General features: G+C 42.1%; 1 protein-coding gene across 1 annotated transcript; it reads left to right on the top strand.

The window, feature by feature from the left end:
• Window positions 1-6,332: 6,332 nt before the first annotated feature.
• On the top strand, window positions 6,333-11,612 carry LOC308376333 (uncharacterized protein; the record flags this gene model as incomplete). Its single annotated transcript, XM_080852629.1, is given in 5 exon segments — window positions 6,333-6,692; window positions 6,694-7,417; window positions 7,707-7,717; window positions 9,552-9,621; window positions 10,528-11,612. Coding segments are annotated over 5 exon segments (2,250 nt in total).
• Between the last annotated feature and the right edge of the window lie 4,299 nt (window positions 11,613-15,911).

Raw genomic sequence — 15,911 nt, 5'->3', positions numbered from 1 at the left:
ACTCACTGTAGACCACTTGCAATTGGCAAAGAGCAGGCGTGGGTTGGACGTCTTGAGTAGGCTTAACATGTTGACAGGTCCTGCAACAAACCCATTTGAAAACGGTGTAATTTTATAATTTTCATTAGCATTATTTGTGTATGTGTGCCATACACATACTCAGAGTTAGTTTATAGTTAAATTAGATGTGCAGTTAAAGTTTATTAGTCTTTGAGTATCTAGGTCCTGTGAAGTTCGAAAGGTGGCTGTGACGTCACTGATATCACCAAATCAGCACTGTTTACATGGACAGCGTTCGTTAACATTCATTGTTTTGGGAAACTCAGGCCAACGTTTTCAGGACCAGCATATTAGATCGGCCTACAGAGATGGTTATATAATGTACTGGAGCATGTATTAAAGATGTCAGTGTAAGATCAATACATTTTTAGATAAGTGTAATTCTTCTGTGAGTTATCAATTGCATCAGCACATATATAACTGTATTAACTGATAGGCCTACAGAGTAGCCTGTGTATCGTATGGATTTGCTTGAGGTTGTCTTAACCTATAGTACTTAATACATTACATAGAAGTGTATGTGTTCTTTAACCCATATTAATGCATTCCATTTAGGATTACTTAACAATCATCTTTCAATACATGAGTTTACAAACAACAACATTTATGAACATTAGTTACTGTTGCAAATCAACAAAAATTGTCCCAAGGGTTGCAGTCATTGTGTGGCTCAATGCTCTGGCATAGGACCAACCACAACCGCTGTAATTATTACATGAAGTATTTAACTTGTGCCTTCAGTTAGTTTGTTAGAATGAAATTATGGCAAGTGTCATGGCCAACAGTGTCATTCCTCACCAGACCACAGAATGCACATGGTAGCCTAATATGATGAAAGTGTTGACCAATTTGCTGTTAATCTTTCTGGTTGGCCAGGTTGCCTATTTAGTATATGTGTGCTATCCGACAGGTGAATATGAAGAACGAGGTCATCTTAGAATGATAATTCTGCCATTTAAAACTCAAGTTATGCCTTATTCTTTTTTTGTGCCCTGCTGAAGATGAATACCATTTCTATGTAACATGCAAACACCGACTCAACACTTTTTTGTGTCATTTTTTTGAGCATCTGTTTAGGCATTTTGTTTTAAATGTAAACCAAGTGGCTGACAGTCCTATGGTGAGTGGTGCCTCCTTTTCAACCTTGCCCCAGGTGGGCTGCCAGGTGGAGTATCCACACTTGAGCGGAGTCAGTCCTGCTTCCTGTGGCAAAGGGCTTCTGCGTCGGCTCTGTTGTGGTGGGACATTCTCACATTCTTGAGGATTGTGGACACTGGCTCCCGTCCATGCTCATCGGCTGTGCAGTCCCCAAACCCCAATGTTTATAAAACATATAGAGTTTGCTTTGTATTAGCCCCTCTGACGTCAAAGGTTGGGAGCACTTCACTGAACTTCTTAATAATTCCTTGTATCAGTAGCAGCCGTGCGTCATAACACAGTCTGGGTAAAATCTGAACTCCAGACAAAATGTATTGATTGTAAAGGGGAAAAAAAGAAAGAGAATTCTACTTTTCTTGCTTCAAGGGCTGCCCATCTATGGAATGCACGTGGCTGGCAACCCGAAGGGCTCATAAAACAAATGAAGGTTTTTCGTACGTGAATCCACCTCTTATTATTTCCATTTAGAAAATTGGCATGTTGGCTTTAGTGTGACCATCATTTCTGCCATTTACACTCTCAGGTTTGAATTGACATCAAAGGTTTCACATTAAACATGATTTCTAAGGCAATGCAATAAAATAAATGTAATGCTATGCTATACAGGGAAAGACCGGTAGAGACACACAGCTGCAACTCAGTTCATGACAGTAGAACGTTGTAGCCTTGTAACTTACTTTTCCTATGAATCCACCTGAACAAAGAATTTTTATGGACTTTTTCAGTCTAAAATGTATTGATGTTGTTATGTGTCTCATTTGTTTACCATGCTATCATTCTGTTTGGATCTCTGAAACAAGCCAATCAGTGAAGTTCACCATGCTATCATTCTGTTTGGATCTCTTAAACATGCCAATCAGTGAGGTTTACCATGCTATCATTCTGTTTGGATCTCTGAAACAAGCCAATCAGTGAAGTTCACCATGCTATCATTCTGTTTGGATCTCTTAAACATGCCAATCAGTGAGGTTTACCATGCTATCATTCTGTTTGGATCTCTTAAACATGCCAATCAGTGAGGTTTACCATGCTATCATTCTGTTTGGATCAGTAAGAAAAAAGCAATCGGTGAAGTTCACCATGCTATCATTCTGTTTGGATCTCTGAAACAAGCCAATCAGTGAGGGTTTACCATGCTATCATTCTGTTTGGATCAGTAAGAAAAAAGCCAATCGGTGAAGTTTACCATGCTATCATTCTGTTTGGATCTCTGAAACAAGCCAATCAGTGAGGTTTACCATGCTATCATTCTGTTTAAATCAGAAAAAAAAGCCAATCGGTGAAGTTTATCATGCTATCATTCTGTTTGGATCTCTGAAACAAGCCAATCGGTGAGGTTTACCATGCTATCCTTCTGTTTGGATATCTGAACAAGCCAATCAGTGAAATTTACCATGCTACCATTTTGTTTCCTAAAAAATATACCATCGCAGCCTGATGATGTATTATGCAATACATAGAACATTCCATACAAACAGAATTCCATATTTCATTACATTGTCAAGACAAAATACTTTTCTGAAATTCCATGATTTTAACACCTTCAGACGTTATCCATGCGAAATTTAGAGGAGATTTAGTAGAGATTTATTGGTTCACAAATGTCTTTTAATATACTTCCCAGATCACACCCAGCCCCTGTGCTGTCACCAAGCTCCTCGCCAGACCAGGCTGCGAAGCCAAAGAATGTGGGTCGCACCAATGCAGTGCCTACTTCAAGGCTCTCAATAAATGCTGGTTCCATGTTGCTGTCGTAGGGGTTAGGTCAGGTATTACTGTGACAAGAATGGATCCATTACCCCCAAACTCAGCCCGCCACCCTGCCACATCAGCTGAGGGGGAGCCAGGCAAAGAGAGACTGATCACACCTTAGCCATTAATACACATGAGGGGAGATGTGCTACTGTACCTCCTCACAACCAGCAGAGAGAGAGAGGGGGTAGGGGGGTGGGGATGGGAGAGTGGGGAGAGGCATCTTTTATTCATCCATTCAGGAGTGCAGCACAGAAGCACTCTTAGATCCCTCATTCCAGGAGCCCGCGCCAATCAAGCATGAGCAACTCTCACTCTTTCTCTTTTTCTCTCTGTCTCCACAGACAGGAGGGAAAAGCTCAGCAGTGCTGCAGAAAAAAAGGCAACTGTTAAGTTTAGCAAGTATGTTCAGCCAGGACATTTATGCAGTATCCGTCAAATGTCCCCTCTGGACGGCAAAAACATCACGTCCACCTCAACAGTTTTTCCCCCCAAGCAATAGCCCTCATAAACAACTCTTGCACATGAACTTTATGGCACCTCACAGCACTTTATTTATTTAACTTTATTTAACATTTCTGTTGTTTAACTACCCCCATTCCTATTTATGATCATACTGGTACTTTCTTGTATTGTTGTTCTGTCTTGTCCCTTTGTTCTGTTCTATTTGTGATGCTCCAGCCTGCATGAAGAAAACCAATCCAAATTTCTAGTACCTTTGTACATGACGAAATAAAGACATTGAATTTAATTTAATTGAATGTATAGGGGCAGCTTTCCAACACAGCTCATTGCTTCAAATTCTCAGATTATTTTCTGATGGCCTACTAGGCCACTTAGCCACAAGGTGGTGCTGACACTCAGGTTAGCTGCGCTGTCTTTAACTGCTTCTCAGCATCCATGTGCTTTTCCACATCATAGTGTTTTCTCATTTATTTTTCTTCATTGTCATTTTCCTGAACGGAAGTTCTTAATATAGCAGCCGTTAAAATCCTTCATCACTCAAAGCTCCTGTTTGGCAAACAACGGCCCTTTTAACTTGTCAGCAGGCACACCATATATACACATATATACATACACATACATACATACATACATACATGCATGCATACATACATACATACATACATACATACATACATACATACATACACACACACACACACACACACACACACACACACACACACACACACACACACACACACACACACACACACACACACACACACACAGACACACACACACACACACACACACACACACACACACACACACATACATACATACATGCATGCATGCATGCATACATACATACATACATACATACATACATACATACATACATACATACATACATACATAAATACATACATACATACATACATACATACATACATACATACATACATACATACATACATACATACATACATACATACATACATACACACACACACACACACACACACACACACACACACACACACACACACACACACACACACATACACATACATACATACATACATACATACATACATACATACATACATACATACATACATACATACATACATACATACATACATACATACATACATACATACATACATACATACATACATACATACATACATACATACATGCATATGTGCAATTACTCACTCTCACTCAGCCTGCATATTTCAGCCTGATAGCGTGATTGCATATCATCTACATTCACTCTCACTTCAGGAAGTTTATAAGATGTTATACTAGGTGCTTCAAGGTCTGTAAATGCTTCTCATTGACACAGAATATGCACTTGGCCATTGCTCACATCCAGAGTGAAATGTTTTTTTTGATTTGAACGCATTGTGAGCAAAATGTGACTTAAGTAGTCAGGCAGCACATTTCAAGTCCCAGCCATATCTGGATGTAGTCGCTGCTAAGTGTATGATCATCACAGGATGAGCCTGAAGAGACTGGAGGTATGAGAACAGTCCTTAATTGTTCTTTTCGATCCAGTGCTGCCCTCTACTGGTGCTCTGCAGTAGTGTTAGGGTCACACTGAACAAAAGGCCTCAAATCCACTACAGGTAGCAGAAAAGGTAAAATATGTTATGCTTGCATTAATCTTCACATTTCAAGAACTTGTGCCATGCCAGAATTGAAACACTGATTAACATTGTGAATACCATGCTTTAGGCACCATTCTCTGCGTCCATTTGTTAAATCTCTCACATTTACAGAAGGGCAGCTCCAGATCCAAAGCAGCCCACATAATTTGTCAGCAACAGAGGCAAACAGCTATTCGAATTTGAGCATCCTGTTCAGTGTTAGTGTCCAAAACTTTTCCTACGCAGCCACAGCAGTGTTAATAATCACCCATCTTATCTGGCCTTTAGCAGGTCTGCTGACACTTTTCTCAGGATCCACGGCCAACTAACACTTGCATGGGGTGATGGGTCACTCACAGTGGTATTAATGATGCCGTCATATGGGCAATTCGCATGGAGGTCAAGTGCAAATAAAATACTCAATTGGCTTGAACAGGACTGCCAGGGGGAATGACTGCTTACTTACCTGAGTGGAGTCATGTCGCTCATACAGTCTGATTCTCAAAAATACGCATTCATAATGCATAATACACACTTCTTGGCCAACATTTTTTGATTTTCATAATGTTTTTAAGCATTTTGTCAATCACAAAGACTCTTTTTATGAGCTCTTTAAAAAAAGGAGGGATAAAGAGAAAGATAGAGAGTGTATCGGTGCAGAATGAAAGACAGCAAAGAAAATAGGGAGGGAGGGAAACTCAAAGAGAAGAGGAGGGTGTGTGTTTGTGTGTGTGTGTGTGAGGGTCAGAGAGAGAGGGAGTGAAAGATGTTTATGACTGCAGGTATATAAACCAGATTAACACTGAGACCTGTGCACGCTTCGGACACACTGGCAAGGTGAGCACACACAGTGATTTTACTCTATTCTTTAAAATCATTTAATTAAATTCATCACACAATGTGACACATATTTACATATTCGTATTTGCACATGTGACGAGAACCAAATTCAAAGGATGTGTTGATTCTATAGGATGTTTTAATGCTTGCTTAATGTGTTGCCATGCATTTTTCAATCTTGCTGCAGATGAGGCTCGCTCTGCTGGCAATATTGGCTGTTCTACAGCTGGGGGCTCTGCATGCTCTGACAGCTGAGCAACCAACCCACACTCTTCGGGACATAGTCAAAAGAGGTCCTGCCCAAACGAAACGTAAATATCAACTTAATATTACAGTAATTCATTCAGAAATGTGTAATTCCAGCTACTTGACCAAAAGTGACATTTTTAATCTAAATCTATTTGTGACATTCTTCTGTTCATGTTAGAGTCTCTTCTGAAGCCCCACCTGAAGGATAGAGTTCCCCCTCTGAGTGACAGCGGTCCAGTGCCAGGTCCTGACACACCACCAGAGCTGGTAGACTCTCGGGCCGAGTCATACTCGTTTGGGGACAACATCAACCTGAACTGGACAAAGTGGGAGGGCTCCCTTCCTAACGCAGCAGTGGGCATCTACAACGGCTATACCTCCCGCACCGACTACATCTGCAGGTTCAAATGCGAGGCTGGCTTCTACACGCCGAGCAAGGGGCCTTACTGCAACTACCCGTACGCCGAACGAGAGTACCACGCTCCCGAGTTTGAGATCCTGGTCAACAGAGACAACTTTGAGTTTCTGGAGTGAGTGGAAGGATGATAAGTACGGCGGCGTGCCCAAGCACTCAGTCAGGACCTGCGGCTCAGCCACCATCTTTGTGGGCAAGAACAAGTACGGGCTGGGAAAAGTGGTGCCTGAGCACGAAGCCTTCTTCCTGCCATGGGAAGGGGATGAGTACTGGTACAAGAGCTACCAGGCCCTGACCATCAACAGGGACGCCTACACCCAGCACGTGTCGCACGTGGAGTACAACATCAACGAGGTGGAGCTCTTCCAGTACCCGCCCGAGGCCATGCACCTCTCCAGCGTCACCAACAACGAGTGCCGGGAGATCACCAAGACGGTGACCATGGAGAAGACCACGGAGAAGGAGAACACGTGGAACATCGGCCGCTCCACCATGCTGGGCATCACAGGGTCCCTCACCGCCAAGATCCCCTTCATCGGCACGGGCGGGATAGAGCTGGGCGGCGAGAAGACGCTCTCGTTCGACCGAGGCACCACGGTGGTGGAGTCCATCACCCACTCCCTGGCCGTGGAGCTGACAGTGCCGCCCAACCACACGTGCCGTGTGCGCATGGAGGGACGCAAGATCACCGCCGACATTCCGTTCAAGGCCCGCCTGAGCCGCACCTACTTCAATGGGGAGACCCAGTGGACCTCCATCAACGGCATGTATGACGGGGTCCAGATTGGAGAGGTCCGCACGGTGGTGGAGCGCTGTGAGCCCGTGCCCGACGCCCAACCATGCATCTAAACTCGACTCAATTATCACCGGCCATAGCACTGTGAGAGAATGCTGATCTGACTGAATGTGTTTCATAGGTGATAATGTCATTCATGTCACTGACTGGTAGATGTGTTGATTGAATAAAATATCATGAAAATATAAGGACATTTTGTTTCATGATGTGTGGTTGCTTTTGTGACTGTATAAAGAATGGTTACTTTGCACTTCCACATTCACATTTCCACATGATTACATTTTTGGATAATGTGAAGATAAAATTGACAATAAAGTCTCTTTTTCACACTGAGGCTGCTCTGAGGTAAATGGTCAGATAATAATATAAAATAGGTGTTACATCCACAACATGAATGAATATTTCATGAATTGCAGTATCTTTTGCTCTGAGATATTAAAATCATTGCATTGTGGTAAATATAGGGACAAAACAGGACAAACTGCGTGTAGACGTTTATATTTTATGACTATGATACCACATGAGACACACTTAAGGAAAAGGACAATTTCCAGGAAATGATTCTACAGAATGAAAAATAAAATGCTAGATATTTACTAAGCATATTGATCTGACTACAAATGAGACCTTTATAAATGAAGGCATGAAATCACATACAGTACATATATTATACTAGAGCTAATATAATCTATGTAACAATATAACGGTACAACAACTTACTCAAAATAATATAAATGATCAATGAACAGAGCATAAGCTTTAATTTTTTCCCCTTGAATTCTGCACTTGCATATATGCAATAATGTTATCTGAATGAACACCCTCTTATCTCATTAGAAGATACACAGTAAAACCGCTGACACTGAAGGTCTTATTCACTGACACACTTTCACTGGGTCCCTGTTCACTAGCAGGTGGCCCTGTTCTCTAGCAGGTGGCTGATGCTAGTGACCTAGCAGGTTCACTAGCATCAGCGTCTATTCAATGTGCAATAGACATCAATATATCACATATTAGAACTGAACTTCTAAGCTTCTGTACCAGGTTTTTGTATCAACAGACAATATAACCAAAAAGCTGTCAAAAGAGACAAACAATATAGTGAGTCTAAAATAATGAGATAATGGCTACACTGATCAAATATGTCCCATGTAATCCACATGTATGTAAAGACATGCAATACTTTTAGGTCAAAAGGTCATTGGTTTATTGTGGGTATTTAAGAACGCTTCGTAGATCCCATCTGTCAGTGTACGGCAGGACTCGAGGTGAAACCTGACAAGGTAAGACCAACTCCACGATTGATTGACTCTACAGCTAATATAAGCTAAGAAGCCATTGGACTTCATAGAAAATGTAGTCCCATTGTCACACAAATACCCTTTTTTAAGTTATTTGTTGATTGTTGCTCTTATACGTAAATTGATTGGTTCCATGAAAATGTAACACACTAAAGCTGTTCACCTGTTCCGCCTCAAACCAATTTTATCAGTCAAGATTGCGTAATACTGTAAAATAAAGTACTACTCAACAATCACTAAAAAGAAAATACGACATGCATTGTCATGAATATTACAGCTTTGCTGAGTTCTATGAGGAAAACTTAACTGTAGTGGAGAACTTCGGTTCTGCGTGTACTTTTAAAAAGTGCTGCCATATTGCTCAACCTTATATAACTTAGATTTGTGAAAAAATTAAAAATCTGTCAGCTGATCCATGTAGCGCACATATAGACAGAAGCTCGTTGAGTTTAGGGTTTTTGTTTTTTTCATCATTTCCCATCAAGTATTGTGCCTGAAAAGGCCAGTGGGAAAACAAAACAGAATAGGTCAATATAAAAAATTAAGAAATCGAACAAACTAGCATTTCTGCAGCACAAGCGCTACTCCTTAAAATAAGGGTCTGTTGAATAACGACTGTTCTTAGGGTTGCTATCCCCTTTCTTTTTACTGTGAATGTTTTCATATATCATAATCTTATACTTATGATTGACCTCTTTCTGTCTATTTATGCATATTTGTTTGATTATGGTTTGTGTGTGTGTGTGTGAGTTTGTGTGTGTGTGTGTGTGTGTGTTTGTGTGTGCGTGTGCGTGTGCGTGTGCGTGTGCGTGTGCGTGTGTGTGTGTGTGTGTGTGTGTGTGCATGTGTGTGTGTGTGCTATGTATTCCTGTCATCAGATGAGGCTACTGCTCCCTATGCTCTGGGCTGTCCTGCAGCTCTGCAGACCGGCCCTGTTTTCTGAGACAGGTAAGATGAACACATATGGAAACAAAATTAAATATATTATAAAAAAATCGACTAATCTTTGTGACATGTTCAACCAGTTTGACCCCAGGCCTATAAGCTAAAATTCAGTTTTTTGTTGAGATCTAGTTTTTAGCTATTTTTTGATAAAATCAAATGATCCGTCCCATGTGATATAGTGAATAAATTCTCATTAGTCATTGCTGAGAAAAGAAAACAGCTCTTGTGTGGGTCTTGTGGTCGGATTCACAAAATGTACTGTTTACACAGATGTTGAATTTCACAGAGCTGTTAGAGGTCATTTGTGCTGCAATCCAACCCTTGTGTCCTTCGCTACCAAAAGTAAACATAAAAAAAGATAAAATATCTCCTCCTCATTTGGTAACATTTATTTTTGGGAAAAGCAATTAACCTTTTGCTGACCCATTTTCCACTGGGCCACTTTTGTGATGTGTTTATGCAATGGCCACCATGAGGAATTGTGTTTTTCTTGGTGGCTTATTGCTGACAGTCATCATATTTGCCATAGATTAGTTATGTTTGTAACCAAGTATTGCTGTCAGACTTCCATTTGGCATCTTTCACTGACCTCATACACTTCCAAAGTATAATTATGAGAAACTTAATTTACATATACAAATGTACTATTAATTGTTTGTAACTAGCTGTTGCTTTTTGGCAAATAATGGTTGCAGGCAGAACAGCAAATTATGTTACAATGCACAAAATGTGAGAAGGTGCCTATGGAACATAACCACATACTATGGATGTATATCCCATCCTGATGTTATAACACAGATTATATCTGTCTGTCTGTCTGTCTGTCTGTCTGTCTGTCTGTCTGTCTGTCTGTCTGTCTGTCTGTCTGTCTTTCTGTCTCTCTGATTATGTATCTACTTTCTTTCACAGAATTCATTCTTAACCCAGAGAAGGGTGAGTTGGTGCCCCCCTTTGACACCAGTGCCCCAGTCAGACATCCAGACCCTACCCAGGATGGGGTCCCGTCTGAGTCTCTCATGTTTGACGTTAACCCAAACCTGAAGTGGGTCCCCTGGAACGGCACCCTGCCCAACGGTGCAGTGGGGATCTTCAACGGCTACACCTCACGGCCCGACTACGTGTGCAAGTTCAACTGTGAGGCTGGATTCTACACACCAGAAAAAGGTCACTACTGCCAGTACCCTTACTCAGACCAGGAATACTCAGCTGTCAAGTTTGACATTTTGGTCAACGTGGACAACTTCGAGTTTATTGAGTGGATCGAAGATTCCTACGGGTCTGTGCCTAAAGCCGCAATCAAGACGTGCCCAAGTGCTGGCATCTATGTGGGGAAGAACAAGTACGGTTTGGGGAAAGTGGTGCCTCAGCATGAGGCCTTCTTCCTGCCGTGGGAAGGGGAGGAGTACTGGTACAAGAAATACCATGTTCTCTCCATCAACACCGAGGCCTACAGCCAGCACATCTCCCATGTGGAGTACGGCATCGATCAGATCGAGCTCTTCCACTATCCCCCCGAGACCATACAGCTAGCCAAGGTCACCAACTACGAGTGTCGCGAGGTGGAGAAGACCGTTCTGCTGGAGAAGACCACCACCGTAGAGAAGACCTGGGACATCGGCCGCGAGACTCGCAATGGCAGCATCTCCACAATGAAGGCCAAGGTCCCTATCCTGAACCCTGGCACTGTGGACTTCACCAAGGAGCAAACGGTCAGTTTCTCTGAGGGAACCGCGATGACAGAGTCCATAAGTCACTCTATCTCAGTCCGGGTTCGGGTCGCCCCCAACCACTCGTGCGCTGTGAGGATGGATGCCAGGAAGATGACGGCCGACATCCCCTTCACCGCCCGCCTGAGTCGCACGTACGACGATGGGAACACGCACTGGACCGTCGTGACTGGGACCTACGACGGCGTGAGGATCGGAGAGATCAACGCCGTGGTAGAACGCTGCCAACCGATCCCGGATGCTCCTCCATGCTTCCGGGAGGAGTAGGCTACTGATAGGGGCTTTCGTGTGTACCACAGCCATCAGTGGAATTGATAAATAAACCATAACGGGGAAAAAATGTATGTTTGTGTTGTTTGCCTTTTTTTTTATCACTTTGCTTACCAAATAGTACCCTTTGTTTGGTCTTTTGACAGTGTTCAAGTTGATGACCAAACTGAAAAGCGTGGTTAAGTTCAGTAAGTGCTAATAGTTTATTAAATAATAGGTAGTGTGGAATGTAGTGTTCTTTAACCTGACATTCCATCAAGCTGAAATACAGCAACAAACTGTACATGTATTATCAAGACATTCAACAATGATGTATTCTCTAAATCCATCAAAATCATAACCCTATGAGATAATACGACTTAAACGATTACAGGAATGAAGTCTAGTTTCAAAAGGCAAGGTAATGAATAACCACCGCCACAAGGTGGGGCTGGTACACCAAAACTCCCCTTCTGTCTGCCTGGTCAAGCAGAGCTTGTTTCATCAGACGGGATGCCACTCATTTTGCATTTATATATCATTTATTTGGATTAGGGTCAGATACAGTCATCAGACTATGAATAGCCTACATCAATGAGAGAAACAGCATATCAGAGTTTCTTAGTGGTTTTCAGCGGCTACATACCGTAGGAGCCTCTCAGCATCCCTATGTTCTCAGTTGTTTAATGCTCCTGGAGAGAATTTCAACTAAATTCGTCAAAAATAAGTACTTTGCCTAACTATTACACCCTGGGCACATTCAAGCCACTGAACAGTAAGACCCACAGTGCTGTCACCTTACATTGTAGCAGGTATGGCTTTGATCTGTTTCGGTATAAAATACTTATCTGACAAAAGCTATGATCAAGTTAGGTAGTAGGCAACCCATAAGGGATCAGGCCTCCATGTTTGAATCCTGTATCCTCTGTATCCACCGCCATGTCTGAAGCAGAGATAACTTTGCTCCTGATACGGTAGGTAACACTATGATAAAACATAGTAAAATATTTGTATGAAACAATTATGATTCTTATTTCTTTGTTAGCTTGTTCGGTTGACCAAGTGTTAAGTAAGTGTTGATCAAAATGAATAATAACTACATTTGAGTGTGTCTCCTGTGTATATCACAGGAGTCTTCCATAGCCAGGTTTGACCTTTTCTTCCTGCAAGCCTCAGTGGATCAGACTTGCATTCATCTGAGTGTGGATCAACCAGACCATTTTTTTTTTAATTACATTAAATTACACTAAAATGAATTAATAGTGGTGCTAATCCATGTCTGATCTTCAACTTGTCCACTTCTACCTTTCAGGCGTAGAGAGCCTGCCTCAGCCTGTCCTGCAGTAACACCACTACTGTCTCCACCAGTCCAAACCCATTCACTGGGCTTCTGCCAGGAGGGGCTGCATGTTAACAAAGGAGGCAGGAGAACAGATAGAAGTCGGTTGGGGGTGGGGGTGGGGAAAGGTGCATGAGGTACTGCCACTTGTCCTTACATGTTTGACATTCTGCACAGTATAGGTGTTATGGTCATGCTCTTGGTGCTTCAGTATTGCCCACTATAACTGAGGACAATAGATTAGTGTTATACAACCTTAACCTGTTGGCAGGTGAGCTTTTTATTTGCACAAAGTATTAAACACGTTTGGTGTTTGAGGAGTTGAAGAGCTGATCATGAGTGACATGAATATGAGCAGTAAGCAGTCTCACAGGAGTCGAGTCAATATTGACCCGGGAGATTCATTGTCTCCTCTCCTCCCACCTCACTGCTTTGCCTATTTGAAAGATAACATAGGAATCACAGAAATGTAAACACAGTCGCAGGTGCTGTGGTTAAGAGGAAAACACACAAATACAGCATAAGGTCAACTGCTAGAGAACAAAGACCCAAGCCGTTTCTACTCAACATCTATGGAAACAGAAAACTCGGGCTAAGTTGTCTAACTTTTTTCGTTGAGATGCATAATAATCCTGCTCAGTTCTGCTCTCTCCCTAGTTTCTCTGCCGCTCTGAAAGTAAGTGGACGAGAAAGCGAGCAGGCGAGCGAGAATCAATGCGCCTGATATAACAAGGGGTCTAATGAGGATCAGAAATATCTTAATAAAGCATCCTAATCCTGGCCTAATCCTTCATTACAGTCAGCGCTTCATTCACAACTCCTATCTCCAACGTGATGGCACAGTCCTCCTCAATAGCAGCCGTTCCCAGCATCGCTCACACTGTGCCCCGCACTCTTTTGTCTTTGTTCTCCACCAGCGCTATTTAATCTCCTCATTAGGAATTTCAAAGTCACCAGCCTCTGTCTGAAAAGAGTACTTTTTTATGGGGTGCAATTGTACTGCACTGGGTAAGACGATTAGAACTGGAATATGACATATGTTTAATGGTCTGAATCTAAGGGGACTTGGTTACTTTTGAATGGGACTTAGGCTATGTGGTAATTCAGTCATCAGGAGGTGGGAACGTTTCTTTGCTTTGGTCAGCTGTTGTAGGCCATTCACTTTGAAAAAATAAGTTTCAATGGAGAAGTTGATTTGTGCACATGTTTCAAATATTTATAATTGGATATGTGTGTGTGCGTGTGTGTGTGTGTGTGTGTGTGTGTGTGTGTGTGTGTGTGTGTGTGTGTGTGTGTGTGTGTGTGTGTGTGTGTGTGTGTGTGTGTGTGTGTGTGCGCGCGTGTATGGGTGCGTGCGTGCGTGCGTGTGTGTGTGTGTGTGAGAGTGATTACAAAATCTTTTTATTTGGCAGTATGAAATTAATATCAAGACAGAGGTGCAGACATTATGTCTTATTGACAACAGGGGTTTGGGTGTGTGTGTGTGTGTGTGTGTGTGTGTGTGTGTGTGTGTGTGTGTGTGTGTGTGTGTGTGTGGGTTTACGTATGTGTGCAGTAGATCAAAGGAAAGTGTAATATCTGAATTGGTTTGAAAAAATAAACATCATAGATTTCTTTTGGTGAATTCAATCCATTCCTACTCCAGGGATTATGCATTAATATCCTGCATCTGGAGGAGAGAGCTCATTCACCGTTCAAATTTGATAACACTAAAAAACTAAGATACCCTAAGATAAAACTAAGACACACACACACACACACACACACACACACACACACACACACACACACACACACACACACACACACACACACACACACACACACACACACACACACACACACACACACACACACACACACACACACACACTTCAAAAACTTGAAAGGAGTCAGATCAACCCAAACATCTCAAGAAGGCTTTCTGGTGGAAAACATTGTTTAGAATAAATATCAGTTCCCCAAATAAATATCAACTACTTGTTTTTGGAAGTGTGCCATTTCTTTCTCATTTCTTTTGTCTAACTTCCTCAACGAAACCAAACAGTGGATATGAAACTAAAGACCAGACAATAATATTGCAACATAATTGACAAAAATAAACAACAACATTAAGCAAATAAAAAATAATGACACCACATGTTCCAGTAGTAAAAAGACTTTTGTGACCCTTTACACACTTACTCTTCATACCACCTCTTTAATTATTACATGACCTGTGGGTAAACCCCCTTTCTCTTGGGCACACTCTGTAAATATTTGCCTATGGGGGTTCAGAGTGGAGCAGGTGTGTATGTGTTTCTTACCTCTGCATGTTCACGCGCGTAACTGTGGGGGCTTAACCGTGATAAGTGTGTGTGTGTGTGTGTGTGTGTATTCGTGTGTTTGTGTACCAGCAGCAGCTTACACTCATTGCAGGTGATAACGATCTCCAGGAGACACCCGGCACACGTTGATGCTCTAGGGGTGGGCGAAACTGCTGTTGCAAGCCCCAACAGTGGCAGGCCAGCGCTGTGGTTCCCCTCCGTTAGCTTGCCCAGCAGTCCTTCTTTTGTTGAGTGAGACACAAACAGTCCAACACTATTTCTGTGTTATATGTGGAAAATTCCAGTGCTGATCTGGCAGCGGAGCCAAGGGAACCTCCCTATCCCTTCTTCACCTCCTAAGAGGAGGTCATACACATGTGACTAAGTCAACTGGAATTCCTATGTGTTGTATTCAGGATCCCAGGGGTGTTTGTTTGGTGTCAAGGTATAAGGGAGAGTTAGCCAGAATGGTTCTGAATAGCTGTTAGTCTTTTCTTTGTTTTAAACTTGGTCATTCATTTGAATTGTTTAAGCTTAATCATTTGGCAGTTATTCTTCATTACACATTTCTTCATTTTCCGAAAGGGACCTCCTTTTTTACTGCCAGTTTGGCATATACGTACACACCTACAATAATTATGCACTAGATTGGATGATAACCTACTAGGAATA

The sequence above is a fragment of the Sprattus sprattus genome (genome assembly GCF_963457725.1).
Source record: "Sprattus sprattus genome assembly, chromosome: 15".
Taxonomy (NCBI): Eukaryota; Metazoa; Chordata; class Actinopteri; order Clupeiformes; family Clupeidae; genus Sprattus; species Sprattus sprattus.
The sequence above is the reverse complement of the archived record's forward strand: the minus strand, read 5'-3'. Positions and strand labels throughout refer to the sequence as shown.